Source organism: Hypanus sabinus, chromosome 7, assembly GCF_030144855.1.
Source record: "Hypanus sabinus isolate sHypSab1 chromosome 7, sHypSab1.hap1, whole genome shotgun sequence".
NCBI lineage: Eukaryota > Metazoa > Chordata > Chondrichthyes > Myliobatiformes > Dasyatidae > Hypanus > Hypanus sabinus.
The window spans coordinates 8,424,846-8,445,466 of NC_082712.1; the positions used below are offsets into that span (position 1 = coordinate 8,424,846).

A 20,621-nucleotide genomic window follows, 5' to 3' on the forward strand; every position below is an offset into this window, starting at 1 on the left:
GGGAAGAAAGAAGAGTGCCAGAGGGAGGTGCGAGGCAGAAGAGCAGAAGTAGTTAGAGGCCAGAGTGAGGAATAGAAAATGAGGGAAGGGGAGGGGGAGAAAAAGGAAAAAATTACCAGAGGGGAAAGCAATGTTCATGACATCAGGTTGGAGGCTATCTGGACAGAATGAGGTGCTGCTCCTCCACCTTGAAATTGGCTTCATTGTGGCAGAACAGCAGACATGGACCAACATGTTAGAATGGGAATGGGGATAGGAATTCAAATGAATTGTCACCTGGTAAGTAAGCTTTGGGCAGATGGAACTGTGATGCTCCACAAAATGGTCTCCCAATTCATTGCACCTGTCTGCCAAATCAATACAGGTAGCAGGACCTTGTACAGTGAACTTCTTCAACTTGTGTAAGTGGTGAGCACACACACACATGCCCCAACGGTTTCACATGATTTCTTACACTCTCTGGCAGTGCAATGTACCATACCGTCTGATTGCCAGAATGAGTTCCACCCACTTACTTTGCTCCTTCATAACATGGTGTTTTTGCTTCCTCACAACTGGGGTGTGTAGGTACAAATAGACCAATCTCTGTACTAAGACAAACACAACAAATAACAAAGTATAATCCCAACCTTGAATCTGGGAAACACACACAAAATGCAGGAGGAACTTAGCAGGTCAGGCAGCACCCATGGAGATGAATAAAGATTTGATGTTTCAGGCTGAGATCCTTCATCAGGAAACACCTGGCTGCTGAGTTTCTCCAGCATTTCGTGCACACTACTCTGGATTTCCAGCATCTGCAGAATTTCTTGAGTTTTGGATTGGGGAAACATGCTTGTTGTACAGTTGAGGTGGGGATGATAATGGAGTTAAAAATAGGTTGCAGGTCACTGAGGAAAAACATGGCCTCTTGTCATGGAAAAGGAATAATAAATGAAAGACCATTCCTTTCCACTCTGTGGATTTCACCACGGAATACTGAAATACTTTCCATTTCTGAATTTTGGTTGATACCAAACTACCAAGCACCCCCCCACCCCCTCCACTGGTCAAGAAAAACAGAGCCAGATGCTGGGGAAATCTTCTGAACATTAGCTCGAACTTCAAGACTCCCCGCAGCTGTTAGTACTCCAAGTCCCTAACACCCTTTTTCAGTGAGGTGTTGACTTGGAGCTACAGATATGGACAGAGGTGTGGATGGATTCATGTGAGAAGGGGACAAGCCAGGGGTGAGGAAGAAAGAAAGAGGGAAGAGAGGGAGATCTTATTCTGTCAGTCCAGGGAATGACCTGCTGACTCTCAAAAATCTAGTCCCTGATTATAACATTCATCATTAAAGGATTACTGCAAGTATCTAGTGTCATGAAATCAAAAGATAAAAATGAGCTCTACAGTTACATAGAAAGGCAACATTCAATCTAGAAGCAGGTATATGTTGAATAGGCTATTAACTGAACAGCATATCTCCTTACCAGATAATGTTTCTGGGAGGAAAGCAGCAGGATTCCATGGCTTTTCCCCATTTATTAATTCTGATCCCCAAAGGCTTGCCAATTTATGAGACGTGAGGAGTGGGTTGTTCCAGTCAGTACTGCCGAAACAGCTCTGATAGATGTGGTCCTGGAGAGATGCACTGAAAACCTGATGTTTGCTTGTGTGATTGGGAGGTGGGGCTGACTGAAGAGTCTGCAAAACAAAGTTAGTTATTACAATCACTACTGCTTGTGGCAGAACTGACATCATGGTCACGCAGTGCACAGACCAGGTATAAAAATGAACAAATTCAGCGCAGACACCTTGTGCAGATAATCGTCTGCCTTCATACAATGTTTTAGGCTACTGCATCCTCCAAATCTTCATTTTTATTGTAACATTCAAGATGATTGTCAATGCCTTCAAATTTCATCTTAATTCCTAAATTGTTGCTAGTGAAATTGTTTCTTTGCCACTTCTGGCATCTCCAAGCCTGAAAGCTCGAAACTAAGATGAACAAAACAGTTCTGAACTGACTTTCTGCTTACATCTCACCAATATATATTGTGTGCATGTATATGCATATGCACGCAAGGGTGCACAATTATTGTAATTTTACGTATTGCACTGTACTGCTGCCACACAGCAAAATATTTCACAACATGTCAGTGATAATAAACCTGATTCTGGGCAGCAAGATTAAATACATATAAGATCATGCAGAAAGCCATTTGTTTAACAAGCAAAACAATGAGAAAACATGTTCTTGCTTTTCCACAGCCTTACCTTGGCGTGCGTGAATGGAGGAGTGGTTGCATACAGAGTAGGATGGAGGAGAGGCCGTGGCAGATGAGGGATGGTGTGCAGTGGTAAATGTCCATGTATGTGAGGGTAAAGGTGAAGAGCAGGATGTGAAGGTTTCTCTGTGGGTAAAAACTGATGGCCACTCGGTAAGCGCCCGGGTGCAAGAGCGGACGTGTTCAGCCCAGAGGCTTCTTGCTTGCAGACGTGGCATTCACAAACATTCTGAACCTGGTCAGCCTATTAGAAAAGAGTAAATATCATTAGCAGCCTTATTGCATGACAGAAACATCTTTAAGAACAACCATGGACCACACAATGGGGTGGGAGACCATTTGGTAGGACCACCAAGAAAAGGGAGCAGCCAGAGATTGGAACAAAGGAGGGAGAAGGGAAAGGGCAATGAGGGGCTGGGTGAAAGAGGAATTTTACTGAATGATGAAGCAGGTATGAGAGATCAAATGAACTCCTGATGTTCATTCTCGCCTATGTGCAGTTAACACAAGCAATCACAATATTTTACAGTTCAAAGTCAGATCGATTCAGTCCTGTAGGTCAATGCAACAATTACATTCCAAATAAAACTGCCCTATTCTGTCTCATTCTATCATTAATCCTTTCTCCCTTAAATTCAAATGATTTCTCCCTTATTGCATTCATATCAACTAATCCTGGTGAACACAAGTTGCATAAGTAGTAAAGATGTATCCTGATGTTCTGAATGCCTTCATTTCTATCACAAACCTGCAGATGCTGGAAATCCAAGCAACACACACACACACAAAATGCTGGAGGAAATCAGCAGGCTAGGGAGCACACGTGGAAAAAAGTACATTCGATGTTTCGGGCTGAGACCATTCAGCAGGACTGCCGAAGGGTCTCAGCCCAAAATGTCAACTGTACTTTTTTCCATGTGTGCTCCCTGGCCTGCTGAGTTCGTCCAGCATTTTTTGTGTGTTGACTTCATTTCTACCTTCTATTTTAAGTACTGTTTGGGGGCAAAGATTTTGAAACCAAGAGATCTTTAATACTGCATGACTCTGAATGCAGGATTTTCATCATCTCTCTCTTTTCCCATAGTGTCAAACCTCTGTCGGTCAGAGATGGCCGTCTAGATATGCAAGCCTGACCAATATGTTATGGAGCGCAAGCTGTTGCCCATGTAGCAAGCTCCCCCTTCACACATCTGATGAACCCAAAGGTACAGCTAAGACCGATACAGTTTGCTACCAGTAGCGTCTCAGGAGTTGTCAGTCAGTATTGAACTCTATGTAGGACTGCCTTATGGACTCCAGCTCTGGAGTTTTCCTTCAGGGGTTTTCTCCTGAAGCCTCACCCATGAGTGGGTATAGCCGCAAGGCAGCGGAGATTTGAGATCAGAGTTTTCCTTCTCCTAGATGAGCTACCAACCACGGCTGATGAGCCCTACCTGCTTTTGCCTATAGTATTGGCCCTATCCAGTATGACCCTGTGATTCTCAATGCAGGACATTTATTTCTCATTGCCTGCTCACACTATTCACACTAGGTCAAAAATACTTAATTTCCCAACAGTGTTATTCAGTATGCTGTTGATTGGTGAGAGAGTTAAGGATTACAGGGAAAAAGTGGAAGAATGGTTAAAATAGCAGCCATTAACTGATGTCTTGTATAGACCAAAGACAAACGAGCAGAATTAAGCCATTCATTCCATTGATAACTTAAGGTCTTAAAGATCAAATAAGTTCTGTTTTATTTCTGTACTCCTAAGAGTTTTTAGATTCCAAAAGCACCTGCTGACTGGGATATGACGGTGGTGGGCTGTCCCTCACTTCTTCCTTTCGAGCTGCCCTCTTTCCAGGCATCTCTTCTGTGTGCGACACAGGGGGTTCACTGCTGCTTTCTCCATCATCACCATCTTCATCATCAACTTCTGATGAGCTACTGCTGGTGCTGCTAACCTGAGGCGACTAGAATGCAAAACAGGGAAAAAAAAATCATTAAAGCCAAATCAAACTGATGTGGATTTGCATATCACTATACATTCCTCACGTCATCTCAAAGTTCTTCATAAATGAGTAGCTTTGAAGAATAGCCACTGTTCCAATGAAGTAAATGTGACAGCCATTTTGCATCAAGTTCAAGGGTCAACTTTATTCACCATATACATTGACATGTATTTGGAATTTGCTGTGGTATGTTGGCGTGAAATGTAACAAAAATATCATTCAACAATGACAAGAATTATATAAAAATATTCAACTATTATAAGAATAAAGAATTGCATAAGAATAAAGAATTATATTAAAATAAATTTCATTAAATATATAAGAGCTCCCACAAACAACAGAGATAAATGACAAAAAAAAATTGCGGCACATTGGCATATTCCTAACTCCAAACAGAAAACTAAAGACCAAGGGTCTGCCAACAGCTAGATATATTGGTGCTTAACTTGCAGGGATTGGGAAGGAAAAACATAGCCACTTGAAACAAAATGCCCACCTGCCTCAAAGAATGGTTAAAGAAATGAACCACCAGTCAGTTAGCCTTTTGAAATTCAGGCTGCATTAGACAGGAATGTGGAACTCAACAACCCTTGCAGCAATTAGCTTGACTCCCCATAGAAAATGCTGGTATTACGAGTAAAACCAAGCATCCTATAAACTGATGGACTACTGCCCTGGGTTCCACATTCTGAAGAACAGGCAGCTACCCTGTGAAATGGGCAGTGAGGATTCTGCCGCTCCTGAATTGTCTATTATGCTACCACATTGGAGCACACTCTTTAGAAAAGCTTTTGTACCTCTTCATTTGCTCTCTGCTCTGAATGTGGATGGACCACAGCCATTCCTTGTGCTGCAAGTTGCTGGATGCACTCATGCATTGGCTAAGAGTAGTGCTCAATGAGATATGCTGGTGTTGGAGGATCAGAGACAACATGAACAGGTTTTCAGAGCTAGGGGAAGAAATTACTGCCCGTTCACTGACATTTAAGCCAGTGCACAGCTCCTACAACCTGGTTGTTTTCAAATATTGACTTTGTTATTCCATTACCAACAATCGTATCATAAGAGCATTACCTCCTTCCTTCAATCTATATAAACACCCATCTAATGGAGATAGCCTGCAGTTTATCTTGTGGGTTCTATCAGCACATATTCAGCACAGCAGGTAAATGACAATACAAACACTGTCCAACTGGAAATACCCTCACAAGCAAGTATTGGAATTAAACAGCACCACAATAAAAACACATTTATTTTTGTGCCCTCGAATCCTGGAAAGAATTATATATATAAATTTTTAAAAACCTGAAGTTTGAGGTTAAAAGACAGATATAGATTATTTGGCACAACCGGTGTTCCTAGTTTACAAACCAAGATAAAAATAAGGAAGCAACTATCTGAAAAAAAGACCAAGATGCTGGAAATACTGAGAAACACAAATATTCTTCATATTGACCAACTGGTTCTAATAAAAAATGGAATTAAGAAAATAGATCAAATTAATAAGTAGACCATTTTAAAGTAAAAAGTCTCTCTGAAATGTAGAACAAGTTCTACTTTCTTTGCACATAAGCAGAGGACTGTGGAATCCTTTGTGGAGGAGAACTAAATTCTGCAGAAAGTTAATGTTGAGTAAAGAAGCTGCATAAGTCAAGCAGCCAGAATTCAACCACAGAGCGGGAAATAATAAGGAAAAAAAAATCCCGCAAGGCTTATTCATGCAACAGAGTCACACCTTCCCTCAACCTCACAACCATCATATTCACATACCTCATCTTTTAATGCCATATTTTCACCCCCACCATTGAGATCTCCATGGATTCCATTCATGTTGGCTACCACTTCTGCATCATCGTAACTGTTAAGTGGGTATATATCAGCAAATTTGGCTGATAAAGGGGTCACGTCTTCATCGTCACTGCCACTGAGGAAGAAAGCAAAACAGCTATGTGATAGGGTTATGCAATTAGCTTAAAAAATGCTTTGTACTTTTCAAAGAAAAACTAAGATCATTTCTCTGCCCAGTTCAATATCTAACCAAATCACTGATACAGATCATAAAGTCATTCATCTTGATATTATCTTTGGGACAACTGCTGCTATATATGTTGTTTCAACAGTGACATCACTTCAAGAGGATTATGTTAGTTAGCAAGTGTTCTGCGACATATTCTTGGCCATGAAATGCACTACATAAATGTGTTGGAACAGCAACAGAAGGAATGGTATGACAAGTTAGTGATTCACTCACTTCTAGTCCCTCTTTCTCTACTTACAACTTGTTCCAAATAGACTATCTGATGTTAACAAGACATCAGCAACCATACCAGTCTATGTCATCCACCTTATCTTGGTACTTCCACTCTTATGTTAAAACATGTCTCTGTTCTAAATTTATCACTTTCTCAAGGAAGGTCCATCAAACTGAAATATGAACATTGTTTCCCTCTGCTTATACTGAGCAGTATGACCTCACTAAGGTACTGGATTTCTAAATGACTTCAAGTTCAGATCCTGTTGTCTACTTCAAACCCACAAGCTTCTGATCAAAGACAAAAATTTGTTAAGTGAGTAAAGTTAACATGACCAAAAACACATTTGCCCATACTTCTGCAGGAAGATAATTGAATTTGGCATGTTCCTTTTCCCTCAATTTCACATCACTATCTACCTTACGATCTTCCACCTACCTGCACTGCACTTTCTCTGTAGCTGTTAGCTTTAATTCTACATTCTGCTGTTTTCCCTTTATATTATCTCAATGCAAGGTTAACATAGAAAATAGAACACTATAGTTGTCCCACAATGTTGTGCCAACCTGTTAACCTATTCTAAGGTCAATCTAACGTTTTCCTCCCACATAGCCTTCTATTTTTCTATCATCCATGCGCCTATCTAAGAGCCTTATAAATGTCCTTAATGTATCTTCTTCTACCACCACTTCTGGCAGAGTGTTCCATACATAAACCATGAGGTGTAATTTGGTCCCCTATCATCTAAAAATTATGTCCCCTCGTATTAGCCATTTCCACCCTGGGAAGAGGTTTCTGACAGTGTCGCAATGAATTGATCTAAAAGAATAGTATGCAGGAGAGATCTTTCACTACACCTCTATGTGACAATAATAAATTAATATGCAGAGCAATACACAAAATGCAAAACTCAGGTCAGGCAGCGCCTATGGAAACGAACAGTCGACATTTTGTGCTGAGACCCTCCTTCAGTACTGGAAAGAAAGGGGGAAATTGCTAGAATAAAAAGAATGGGGGTAGGGGAAGGTGGACTTGTTGAAAGGTGATAGGTGAAGCCATGTGAGTGGGAAAGGTAAAGGGCTGGAGAAGAAGAAGTATGAAAGGAGAGGAAAGTGAAGGAGGGGCACCAGAAGGAAGGTGATAGGCAGGTGAGGAGAAGAGTTAAGAGGCCAGAGTAGGGAATATAAGATGAGGGAAGGGGAGTGAAAAATATTACTGTAAGGAGAAATCAATGTTCAATAATAAATCAATATACTAATTTGATACTTTATTCTGACAGGCATGTCTGGGCCAGATGATATCTAAATCAATAGTAAAACAATCACAAATTATAGCAAGGACCTGAGCACTTACAAGGTGGGGGCTGAGTTGCTATCAGCAAGGATGAGCCGAGGGTGTTGCTGTATGGTGATGGGTGAACTCGAACCGGATCCTGAGCTTGCAGATGACATGCTGGGGGGACATATTTCTGTGAGGTAATCTGGAGCTGCTTCTACTTGCAATGGTAACGTGTTAATTGAAAGGTCATCAGGAATGGGTGAATCCATGATGCCACATGTGAGGATGTGTGATAGGCTACAGTCATCACAGGTACACCTGTAAGAAACAAGTTTAGAAGAAAACTTAAGCACTTAAAACAGTCCTTTGAGCAAGGAACAACACATGGGGAGCAGGAGTATAGAGAGATAAGTTGTGCTACCTTTTCACTTCTGGTATTTGGCCTTGCATTTGGTTCCATTCAATGGAATTAAAACCTAATCTCCACTGGACAGAAGGGAGCTATACCAATGCTATATTTAAAAATCACTCCCGCTGGGAGAGGTAAGTGACGTCTGCACGGGTCAAGTAAGACCATAAGCAGGAAAAGAAATCATATTTTCTAAGATCGTCCATAAAATCCCCAGCTTGCTAAGATAGTGATCTGTGTAAATAAAGAAAATCCCAAATTCAGATCTTTAATCGAAACAATTTATTTGAAAACTGACAATATTGGGCAAACAGCTCATTTCATACAAGGCTTGTATTTAATCTCCACTGGAGAAAAGATATTAAAGGTTAGCTTTATATGTTACATGGACATTGAAACATACAGTTAAATGTGTCATTTGTGTCAATGGTACAGGGTGGCACAGTCACATAGCAGTTAGCATAAAGATGTTCCAGTGACAGCAACCCAGGTTCGATTCCTGCCGCTGTCTGTAAAGAATCTTTATGTTCTCCATGATCACATGTGTTTCCTCTGGCTGCTCTGATTTCCTCCCACATGCCAAAGATGCATGGGTTAGTTGGCTAATTGGTCACATGGGTGTAATTGGGTAGCATGGGCTCACTGGGCCACAAGGGCCTGTTACTGTGCCGTACCTCTAAATATATAAAATAAACAACCAACACAGTCTGAGTATGTGCTGATTGATGCACAAGTCCAGCATGCACATCGGAGTGTGCTGATTGATGCAAATGACGTGTGACAAATAAAGTTAATCTTTAGCTATCTTTAAAAGCTTACAATGGAGTGGAGGATGAAAGATAGAAACCTGGGACAAAAAACAGCCAAATAAATTGACTGCATCCAAACTGCAGTTTTACTTCTTTGATGAACCAAGCCTGAATTGGAAGCATGGAGATTCAGCCTTATTTAATATATTGAAATCCTTCAACCTATCATTTGTTTAAAAAAACCTGCTTGAAGTGAATGCTCCCAGGACACTTACCTGCGCCTGTAGTTGCAGTTGGGACAATCAGGCATGCTCAGTCTTGATGACAACATATGCCTCATTGTATCTGTGAAATTATTTTCTCCAGTTAGTGCTTTCTTGCTGTTTGTAAGCTGGGGGTTGGGGGAAGAAGGGGAGGTAAACATTGTCAATTTAAATTTATAGAATCCAGAATACAAGTAGAACAATCAGAAAAATCAAGGATAAGAGCTATTGCATGGCTACCTCCTCTCATCATCAACATGGATTTGGGACGGAAGTGCTAATAGTGATCAATACAGCATCATCTACAGAGGGGTATGACAGTGCGCTGTGTGTGAACTTCAAAGTACATATACTATCTTGCAACAGAATCAATGAAAACCTACACATAAAGACTGACATAACCAATGTGCGAAAGACAAGATGATGAACTGAGTAATATAGTAGCCAAACATTCTGTAACACACAGTATGGGCTGCACAAATAACATTAAATAAATTACCAGACAACACATACAAAATGCTAGAAGAACTCAGCAGGCCAGGCAGCATCTATGGAAAATGGCATAGTCAACATTTCGGGCCAAGGCCCTTCATCAGTTTCTCCAGTACTTTGTGTGTGTTACCTGGATTTCCAGCATCTGCAGATTTTCTCTTGTTTGAAATAAATTACCAGCTCATCTTCTGAAGAACAGTGCTAACTGAAAGGTTAACTTTGATCAGTCATCACCATGGTGATGTGCCATGTCGTATGTTGTAGGTGAACATGGTCTTTTGACCATGATTGTTACTGGCAAATTTTTCTACAGAAGTGGTTTGCCACTAAGCAGTCTCTTTACAAGTTGGGTGACCAAAGCCATGATCAATACTGCTCAGAGAATTCTGCCTGGCGTCAGTGGTCACATAAAGAGGTCTTGTGATATGCATCCACCACCTGCTCCCTTAGCTTCATGTGACCCTGATCCAGGGTGGGGGTTAAGAAGGTGCCACATCTTGCCCAAGGCTGGTGGAGGGAAGGAGCCCCTTGCACCTCCTTTGGTAGAGAGATCTCCACCCCACCACCCAACTATTCAGTAGCCAAATATTTAGCTACTATTCGAACAATACCTTCCGAGAAGTGTTGTCAAATATGTGGATGAGCAAAACTTTCAAAAGACAACTTATCAGAAATTAGTTGAAGTGCAGAGAGTTAAAGAAGCAATCTTTAGCTTTTATTGGTTAACTGTCATAATTTGCCACCCTATTTTTGGAAGGATATCAGGGATCATGGACAGAATGTAGAAGAAAATCACTAAGATACACCAGGACTCTTCCGATTTTGAGAAGAAATTGGGAAAATGGAGTATTTTCAGTGGAACAAAGGTAGTAGAAAATGTTGGCTGTGTAAAAACAGTGACAGGTTCTATGTTGGGCAACAGATTGAAGATACAATTGCTCCACCCACTGTATGCTGAATTACATCCTTTGCAGAAAAACATTTAAAATTTTACATCCACTTTAATGGGAGCCTCTGCACATAGTATTTTAATCAATATATCTTCTTCAGTCACACAGAGGCAGTTATTAACTCAACAGATTGGAGGAGAAACATAATACTGTGGCGACCCACTTCCTAGCGCATTCAACCCGGCTCACAAATAGCCAGCGCGCCGGCACAAAGGCCAGTCCCAAAAGGGCGCCAGGTCTGCTTCTCCAACAAAGGGAAAAGCCTGCGGGGGATTGTGAGTACGTGCCCCTACAGCATCTGCGCCTGGGGAGGGCGGGATCAGGAAGGCTTTAAAGCAAGGCTGTGAAGTTCGAATAAAATCTTTCTTTAACTGCAGTTTACCGACTCTGTGTCGTTATTTTAGCGCTGAGTGTAGCGCAACGCTACAATACCATATTCTGAAACCAACAGCTAAATGCGCAAGTAACTCAGCCAAGCAGTATGTCACTTTCTATCTCAATTTATCTGGGTTCGCTCTACCCAAGTAGCATGCACACACTCAAATCCTTTTGCTCCCTGGATCTGAAGTACCTCATGCTGCTGTGTCGACCTTCTTGGGGTTGCCTTGAGAATTCACATTTGTTATTATTACAGCTGTGTACATCCCACCACAGGCCGATACCAACCTGACTCTCAATGAACTATGCAAAACCATCAATAGCCATGACACCACCCACCCAGAGGCTGCTTTCATCATCGCTGGAGACTTTAACCAAGTGTCACTGACGAGAGCTTACCCAAAGTTCTGCCAACACAGATGTGAGCAGATGGGGAGGAAGCATACTTGACCACAGCTACTCTCCCTTCTGCAACGTCGACAAAGCACTTCTCCGCCCTCTGCTTGCAAAGTCTGACCATTCCTCCATCTTGCTCCTGCCTACCTACAGGCAGCAACTGAAACAGGAAGTGGCCACAGGGAAATAATCCTCTGCTGATCCAAACAATCAGACTTAATGTTACAGACCATCTTTGATAGCGTCACCTAGGAGGCATTTTGAGCTGAGAACATCTCCGAATACATGGAAATGGTCACAAGCTTCATTCAGAAGTGCACTGAAGACACTGTTCCCCAAAAATCGGTCTGGGTCTACCCAAACCAGAAGCCTTAGATAAACAGTTCAGTGCTTGTTGCTCTCAGCACAAGGGATAAGTGCAAGAAAAGCCACTATGATTTATGTAGAGTCAGCAAGGTGGCAAAACAGCAGCACAGGGACAAACTCCAGTCACAACTCTGTGCAGGACTACAAACCATTGTGGACTTTAAGAGGAAACGCAGCTGTACAGTCAACATTGCCACCTCACTCCCGGACGAACTCAATGCTTTTTTATGCTTGATTCGAGGCCGATAAGACTGAACTCCTGAGGAGAGCCATCGGTGAGACCTACACTGAGGCTGAGGTACATAGAACATCCCAACGTGTCCACAGCTGCAAGGCCGTACAGTATCCCAGGGCAGGTACTCAAAGTGAGTGCAGAATAGTTGGCTGGTGTGTTTACGGATATTTTTAATCTCTCCCTCTCCCAGTGTGTATTGCCCTCCTGTTTCAAATCATCCATCGTTGTCCATGTATCGAAGTAAACCAAGGTAGCATGCCTGAACGATTGGCACCCTGTTGCACTCACCTAAATAATAATCAAATACTTTGAGAGGCTGGTTAAAGACTGCATCTGCAGCATGCTGCCACCCACACTGGACCCCCTACAATTCCCCTACCGATAGAACCAGACTACCAACGACGCCATAGCCACAGCACTACACACAGTCCTCACTAACCTGGAGAAGAGGGATGCATGCATTAGAATGTTGTTCCTGGACTACAGTTCAGCATTAAACACCAGAATTTCCTCCAGACTTGACAAGCAGCTCAGAGACCTCAGCCTGCACCCTGCCTTGTGCAGCTGGATCCCAGACTTCCTATCGGATCACTGGCAGTGGTATATCCCTCACCTCTGTGCATCCCAGTGTTGAGTCCAGAGTTCCCTCAACCTTTCACTCAATGTCCAAAAAAACAAGAGCTGATTGTGGATTACAAGGAGAGCAGAAACAGGCTCATCATCAAAAGGACTGCAGTTGAGAGAGAATGAGTAGTATCGTGTTCCTCAGTATAAGCATCACTGAAGATCTCACTTGGACTGTACACATTGGCAGTGTGGCAAAAAAAAAGCACAGCACCGTCTCTTCCACCTCAGGCGACTGAAATAGTTTAGCATGAGCCCCCAGATCCTTAAGATCTTCTACAGAGGCACCATTAAGAGGATCCTGACTGGTTGTATCACTGCTTGGTTCAAGAACTGTGCCAACCTTGATCGCTGGGCACTGCAGAGAGTGGTACAGACAGCCCAGCACATCTATGGATATGAACTTCCCTCCATTGAGGACTTCTTTACAGCAGCAGGTGTGTAAAGAAGTTCTGGAAGATCATCAGGGACACCAGTCACCCCAACCGTAAACAGTTTCAGCTGCTTCTGTCTGGCAAATGGACCGCAGCATTAAAGATAGGACCAACAGGCTACGGGACAGCTTGTTTGTATAAGCCAATAGACTTCTAAATTCACACGTCTGTATATTGCGGTGGAGTCATAACACTAAGATTTTTACTCCCTCAGGTTGTGGGACAGATGTAAGATTTAAATGAATTTAATTTAATTCGCTTTGGTATGATCATCCTCATTTTCCCTGATCTTCAGGGTATGAGTTTTAAGCTTGCGTAGCAGTTGGCATAACAACATGGGTTCAATTCCACTACTGCTTGTAATGAACTTGTTTGTTCTTTCTGTGACTGTGTGGTCACAGTTGAGTGGCGTGGGCTCGTCAGATCAGAAGACTTATTGCAGCCCCAAAAATAAATAAATATTACACGCGCGCGCATCTGTATCATTCAACACTTGCTGGACAGCAATTTGAAATCTCAAGTTTATGGCTTTATGGTTAGAGGAAGTGTGTCAGTGGTAGAAAGTGAGGTCCAGATATTCCTACCTCTTGTGTGAAATATTCTCTGAACTTACCCCCAAATAGCTTTGTTGTTAATGTATTGCCTCCCCAATACCGGGCTATTCAGATTAACCATGTCACATTATTTCTGGATTCAAAAGCCAGAACAGCCATTTTACCTGCTCCTCTAAAAACCGGCGCTGTTTGAAGAACTCCCAGTCATCCTTTAACATTCGCTGCTTGGTTTTCATTGCAATCTAACAAACAAAAAGTATCAAGACATCAGACTTTGAAAGAGCTCCTGTCCATAACCTTCTCAAAATGAAGCAATGTATGTTGATTTATGAACTTTGAACATTAGCTTTATTTCCTCTATTGCTCCCTTTTGAAAAAAGTTTAAAACCAATGTGCTAATGATTTCAACTCTGCCACAGATGGTCCCAATCCTGGCTGCGAAAGGAGTGGGGTAGCAACCCAGAGCTACAGAAAAACCAGAGGTTCCTTTGACTTCATCCCTGGGAGTGCAGGAATCTTAAGAGGATGTGCTACACCATCATGAGTAAAGCCCTCCCCATCACTGAGCACTTCTACATGTAATGCTGTTGCAGGAAAGCAGCATCCATCATCAGTGATCTCTACCACGGGGGACGTCACATAATGACGTAGGATCAAGACGTGGAAATCCAGCTCCCCCGTAAAAAACCAGTAAAATAATGTTTAAGTGAAGAAAAGTTAGTAATTTTTTTTTAATTACTTATAAACTACTCAGGATTGTCTTAAGATATGTCTCCTAAACAGAAGCAGAAGAAAACTACTACTTTGAAGACAACACAAGTTGGAAAAGAATCAAGGCCAGCCGCCATCAAAGAACCTCAGGCTCAAGTGCACTTTACCTCCGGCGATACAAAACAGGAAACTGCAGCAAAATCAACCGTCTCCAAAAAAAAAGAGCAACAGGAATTGCGCATGTGTGAAGGAAGGGGCATGCGCAAACATGATTACAAACCCAAACTACAAATCCCAGCTATGATCGGAACTGAAAGTGAAAGTGAATATGAGGTGGAATCAGATTCTCTGGATAAATCAGACAAAGATGAAGAGACAAACAAAGAAGAGCAACAGGAAGAGGTTGGAGGTGATATTGGAGACATAAAAAAATCTTTGGTGCAAATAATGCATGAATTAAAAGCATTAAAAGTAATAAAAATATATTAAAAATTTGAAGATTATGTTTGATAAAATGATGAAAAGACAGGACAAAATGGACAAGAAAATTATAAACTTGGAAGAAACAATGGGAGACACCATTGATAGAGTGAATAAAATGGAAGATAATATTTCTGCCTGGACATCAGAAAGAAAACGGTTGTTGGAAAAAGTGGATGTACTTGAAAATTTTAGCAGACGAAATAATATTAAAATTACAAACAACACACACAAAATGCTGGTAGAACACAGCAGGCCCTGATGAAGGGTCTCGGCCCGAAACATCGACAGCGCTTCTCCCTATAGATGCTGCCTAGCCTGCTGTGTTCTACTAGCATTTTGTGTGTGTTGTTTGAATTTCCAGCATCTGCAGATTTCCTCGTGTTAGCTTAATATTAAGATTGTTGGACTTAAAGAAGGTAATAGAGGGAGAGGATTCAATAAATTTTTTTCAAAAATGGATTCCGGAAACTGAAGGAACCCAGTTAATTGAAATTGAAATGGCTCACAAAGCCTTAAGACCAAGACCTCAAGTTGATCAAAACCCACGATCAATCTTGATAAAATGCTTAAGATATCAAGATAAAGAAAAGATCCTGAAGGCGGCTGCCCAACGTGCCAGAAAGAGAAATGGGCCATTGATGATAGAAGGGAAAACAGTTCTTTTCTATCCTGATATAAGTTATGACCTTTTGAAGAGAAAGAAGGAACTTAACCCAGCGAAAAAAGTTTTATGGGAAAAGGGTTATAAATTTATATTGCACCACCTGGCAACCCTGATAATTTTTTTGGATGACGGAAAAAGAAGACTTTTTACTGATTATCGGGATGCGGAAGAATTTGCACAAGCACTCCCAAATATTCGCTAACCACAGCCAAAGATTTAAAAGTGAAATGGATCAAAGATGAAGACAGGGACAGTGAATGGAGTTGATGGATGTTTAAGGACAGAAGAATATTTAAATATATTCTTAATTATATGATACAGGGGGAGAAAGGTAAAAATTTGAGAAATATTAATCGAGAGTAGTGATATTATTTTTTCTTCTCTTATATATACTTTTTTATGCTATGGGGGAGCTGGGGGAACTTCGGATCGATTGCTACGGGATTCACGTGTGTAATCATGGCGATTGCCATGACCCGTACAACGGAGGGGGGGGGGTGTAATGTGCTTTTTTTTATTCACAACATTAGTAGGGGGATATTTTGTTTCTTTTTTCTTTATAATCTATTTTTTCTTTCATCTTTCTTTCTTTGCCTGGACAATCGGGGGGGGGGGGGGGGGGGGACGGACACATAGCAACACGGGGAATTTTAAAATGATTCCCCAAGGTACTATGAAAGTTAAAAAGTTAGGTATTACTATAGACTGAAGTAACTCTGTTAAAAATAATGACTAATTCACTGAATTTTTAAAGGTTTAATGTTAATGGGCTTAATGGACCGGTGAAAAGAAAAAGAATTTTAACATACGTTAAGAAAATGAAAATAAACACAGCTTTTTTTTTTACAAGAAACACACTTAACAGAGATAGAACATCAGAAATTAAAGAGAGATTGGGTCTGAAATGTTATTGCAGCTTCATTTAATTCAAAGGCGAGGGGAGTTGCAATTTTGGTTAATAAAACTTTACCAATTAAAATACAAAATGTATTAATTGATTCTGCAGGGAGATATGTAATTATACATTGTCAAATGTTTTCAGACTCTTATGAATATTTATGCACCAAATGAAAATGATGTAAAAATTTATGCAAGAGACCTTTTTGAATTTGGCTGATGCACATGACAAAATATTAATAGGTGGAGATTTTAATTTTTGTCTAGACCCAGTTTTAGATAGATCAACAAAGGTTGTTACAAAATGAAAAGTAGCAAAATTAACTTTATCATTGATGAAAGATTTAAATTTGATTGATATATGGAGAAGAATTAATCCAAAAGAAAGAGATTACTCATTTTATTCAAATAGACATAAAACTTACTCAAGGATAGATTTTTTCCTATTATCAATGAACATTCAAGACAGAGTGAAAAATATGGAATATAAAGCAAGAATATTGTCAGATCATTCCCCCTTGACAATGACAAATAAAGAGGAATATTATTAAAACATCAAGATTTTTGTAATTTCATGAAGCAGATTCAGTTTTTTTTAGGATACAAATTTACATTCAGTTGATGATAAATTTATAGTACGTGAAGCAATGAAGGCATATTTGAGAGGCCAGATAATAAGCTATACTTCTAAAATTAAGAAGGAATATGTGGTAGAAATAGATCAATTGGAAAAAGAGATTACAAAATTAGAAAAAGAATCTCAAAGTTATATGACAGAAGAAAAACGAAGACAACTTGTTAACAAGAAGTTACAATAATACACTTCAGACATACTGAACAGAAAAACCAATTATGAGAACTGAACAGAGATATTACGAACTAGGTGAAAGATCACACAAGATTCTTGCTTGGCAGTTAAAAACAGACCAGATTTCCAAAATGATAAATGCAATTAGAACAAGTGTATATAAAATTACTTATAAACCTTTAGAAATTAATGAAACTTGTAAGAATTTTTTTATTCTGAATTGTATCAATCAGAATCACAAAATGATAATGTCGAGATAGAAAGGATTTTTATCACAAATAACTCTTCCAAAATTGAATTTGGAAGAACAGAAGGGATTAGATATACCTTTTACATTAAAAGAGATCGAAGAAGCTTTAGGATCACTTCAGAGTAATAAATCCCAAGGAGAAGATGGTTTTCTACACGAATTTTATAAAAAGTTTAAAGATTTACTAATTCCTCCTTTTATGGAGTTATACCAAGTGGAAAGAACGCATAAACTTCCAGAATCTTTTTCGACAGCTATTTTAATCGTATTGCCAAAAAAAAGAGATCTTTTAACGCCAACATCATATAGACCCATTTCTTTGTTGAATACCGACTATAAAATAATAGCAAAAATTTTATCTGATAGATCAACTAAATACTTACCAAAATTAATACATATGGATCAAACAGGATTTATCAAAAATAGACAATCGGCAGATAATGTAACTCGGTTACTTAGCATAATTCATTTGGCACAAAAGAGGGAGGAAATGAGTGTGGCAGTTGCCTTAGATGCAGAAAAAGCATTTGATAGATTGGAATGGGATTTTTTTTATTTAAGGTATTGGAAAAATATGGATTAGGAATATCTTTTATAAAATGGATTAAAACCTTAAATACTAATCCCAAAGCTAAAGTAGTGACAAATGGTCAAATTTCAACATCATTTCAGTTAACAAGGTCAACTAGACAAGGTTGTCCATCATCACCTGCTTTATTTGTGTTGGCGATAGAACCATTAGCTGAATTAATTAGAACAGACCCAGATATTAGGGTTTCAGAGTTAACCAGGAGGAATATAAGATTAATTTATTTGCTGACGATGTTTTGCTTTATTTAACAAACCCATTGTATTCGCTGCGTAAATTATCTTCTAGATTGGAAGAATATGGGGAAATATCAGGCTACAAAATAAATTGGGATAAAAGTGAAATTCTACCCCTTACTAAAGGAGATTATAGTCAAAGTCGACTAATAACTCAATTTAGATGGCCGATAAATGGTATAAAATATTTAGATATAAGAGTTGATAATGATACAAAGAATTTATACAAATTAAATTGTTTACCATTATTGAAAAAATTCAAGAAGATTTTGATAAATGGATTACATTACCAATAACATTAGTAGGCAGAGTAAATGCTGTAAAAATGAATATCTTCCCTAGATTACAATATTTATTCCAAACACTACCAATACAATTACCGCAGAAGTTTTTTCAAGAGTTAGATAAATGTGTGAGGAAGTTCCTTTGGGAAGGCAAGATGTCAAGAATATCTTTGGAAAAATTGACATGGAAATTTGACCTAGGATGGTTACAACTTCCAAACATTAAGAACTATTATAAAGCAAATCAACTTAGATTTATTGCATCTTTTTTTGATGAAGATAAACCGGCATGGATTAGAATAGAATTAGATAAAATAGCAGAAAATATACCAGAAGATTTTATATATAAGTGGGAATCTAAATGGATACGGGAAAAGAAAGAATCTCCTAGGGTCTTGGCCCGAAACGTCGACAGCGCTTCTCCCTATAGATGCTGCCTGGCCTGCTGTGTTCTACCAGCATTTTGTGTGTGTTGTTGTTTGAATTTCCAGCATCTGCAGATTTCCTCCTGTTTGCTCCTATATTAAAACATTTGATTGATTTATGGGACAAGATAAATGTTGATGATGAGATAAAGAACTCTTGATTAGCAAAGAGACCTTTAATTCAAAATAAACTTATTCCTTTTACAATGGATAACCAACTTTTATACAATTGATTTCAAAAAGTGATTAGATATATAGGAGATTGTTTTGAAGGAGGTATATTAATGTCATTTGATCAATTAAAGAATAAATACAAAATATCAAACAACACTCTTTTTTGTTATTTCCAATTAAGGGCTTATTTAAGAGATAAATTGGGTCAAACACTGTTATTGCCAAAACCTAATGAATAGAAACTTTAATTCAAAAAGGAAAAATTTAAAAATTTATTTCTTGTATGTATAGTTTTATTCAAAAACAGGCAATTAAACAAGGAATTCATAAGTCAAGACAAAAATGGGAAAGTGATTTGAATATTAAAATTGAAGAAACAAGTTGGTCAAGACTATGTCTTGACAGTATGACAAATACAACAAATGTCCGGTTAAGATTAGTGCAATATAATTTTTTACATCAATTATATATTACACCACAAAATAAAAAGTAAACCCAAATTTATCTGATCAATGTTTCCGATGTAATCAAGAAATTGGTACTTTTTTACACTTTACTTGGTCTTGTTTTAAAATTCAACCTTTTTGGATAAATTTGAGTTTTATTGGAACACAACTTCCACATAATCCAACATTATTTTTACTAGGCGATATTGAAGGGATAAAACCAAAATCCAAACTGAATAAATATCAGAAAGAATTCATAAAAATTGCATTGGCAGTAGCCAAAAAGGCTGTTGCAGTTACTTGGAAATCGGATTCATACTTAAGTATAGATCGTTGGAAGAATGAAATTTTCAGCTGCATTCCACTTGAAAAAATTACTTATAGTTTAAGAGATAAATATGAAATATTTCTGAAAATTTGGCGCCCTTCTTTACAAAAGATAGGATTAAATATATAGGTGCTCCGAAGATAAAATTATTGGTTATTTGGGGAAAGAAATAAATATATATACTGAAGCTATTATGAACTCCGTGGAGCATGTGGGGATCTTCTGATATCCAGGCACTCTTTTTTTCTTTCTTTTTCCTTCTGTTACGAAGGATGAACAACTCCGATGGGCAGAAGGGTGCAGGATTGCCCATGTCCCCTCCCCTGGGAGAATTACAAACCAAAACTGTTGCCAGGCTGCTAATGAGAGAGAAAGAGATAGAACAAAAACATACTGGGACTGGAACATTTGCTTCAGATGCACCAAGAGACACACTAGTGAGCACTGCTTAAGTGTTGGAACCGACGAGAAAATGTGGGGCATCGGAGACCGAACGAAGGAGCGGTCAATTTTAACTCTCAGTGTTTATAGCAAGGCCAGTGGGGGCTTGTGTGTGTGTCCACCCTTGCCTGGGTGACGAGTCCACCGCAGAAGAACGGTCTAGCTGAAGGACAGAGGGGTCATACCTGAATGACCACAACAACACATCGACGGATCAAGAACGTAAAGGAAGGTTTGACTGGCT

General features: G+C 39.4%; 1 protein-coding gene across 2 annotated transcripts in view; it reads right to left on the minus strand.

Annotated features, from left to right (window-relative positions):
- Nucleotides 1-20,621, minus strand: part of fam193a (family with sequence similarity 193 member A) — a 224,106-nt gene that overhangs the window by 39,753 nt on the left and 163,732 nt on the right. For both annotated transcript variants that reach the window (XM_059974163.1, XM_059974162.1), the window contains exons 9-15: nt 13,806-13,883; nt 9,225-9,340; nt 7,867-8,109; nt 6,032-6,185; nt 4,046-4,222; nt 2,260-2,514; nt 1,473-1,686 (exon numbers count right to left, since the gene is read on the minus strand). In XM_059974163.1, coding sequence (XP_059830146.1) covers nt 1,473-1,686; nt 2,260-2,514; nt 4,046-4,222; nt 6,032-6,185; nt 7,867-8,109; nt 9,225-9,340; nt 13,806-13,883 — 1,237 coding nt within the window. The remainder of the gene's footprint in view (nt 1-1,472; nt 1,687-2,259; nt 2,515-4,045; nt 4,223-6,031; nt 6,186-7,866; nt 8,110-9,224; nt 9,341-13,805; nt 13,884-20,621) is intronic.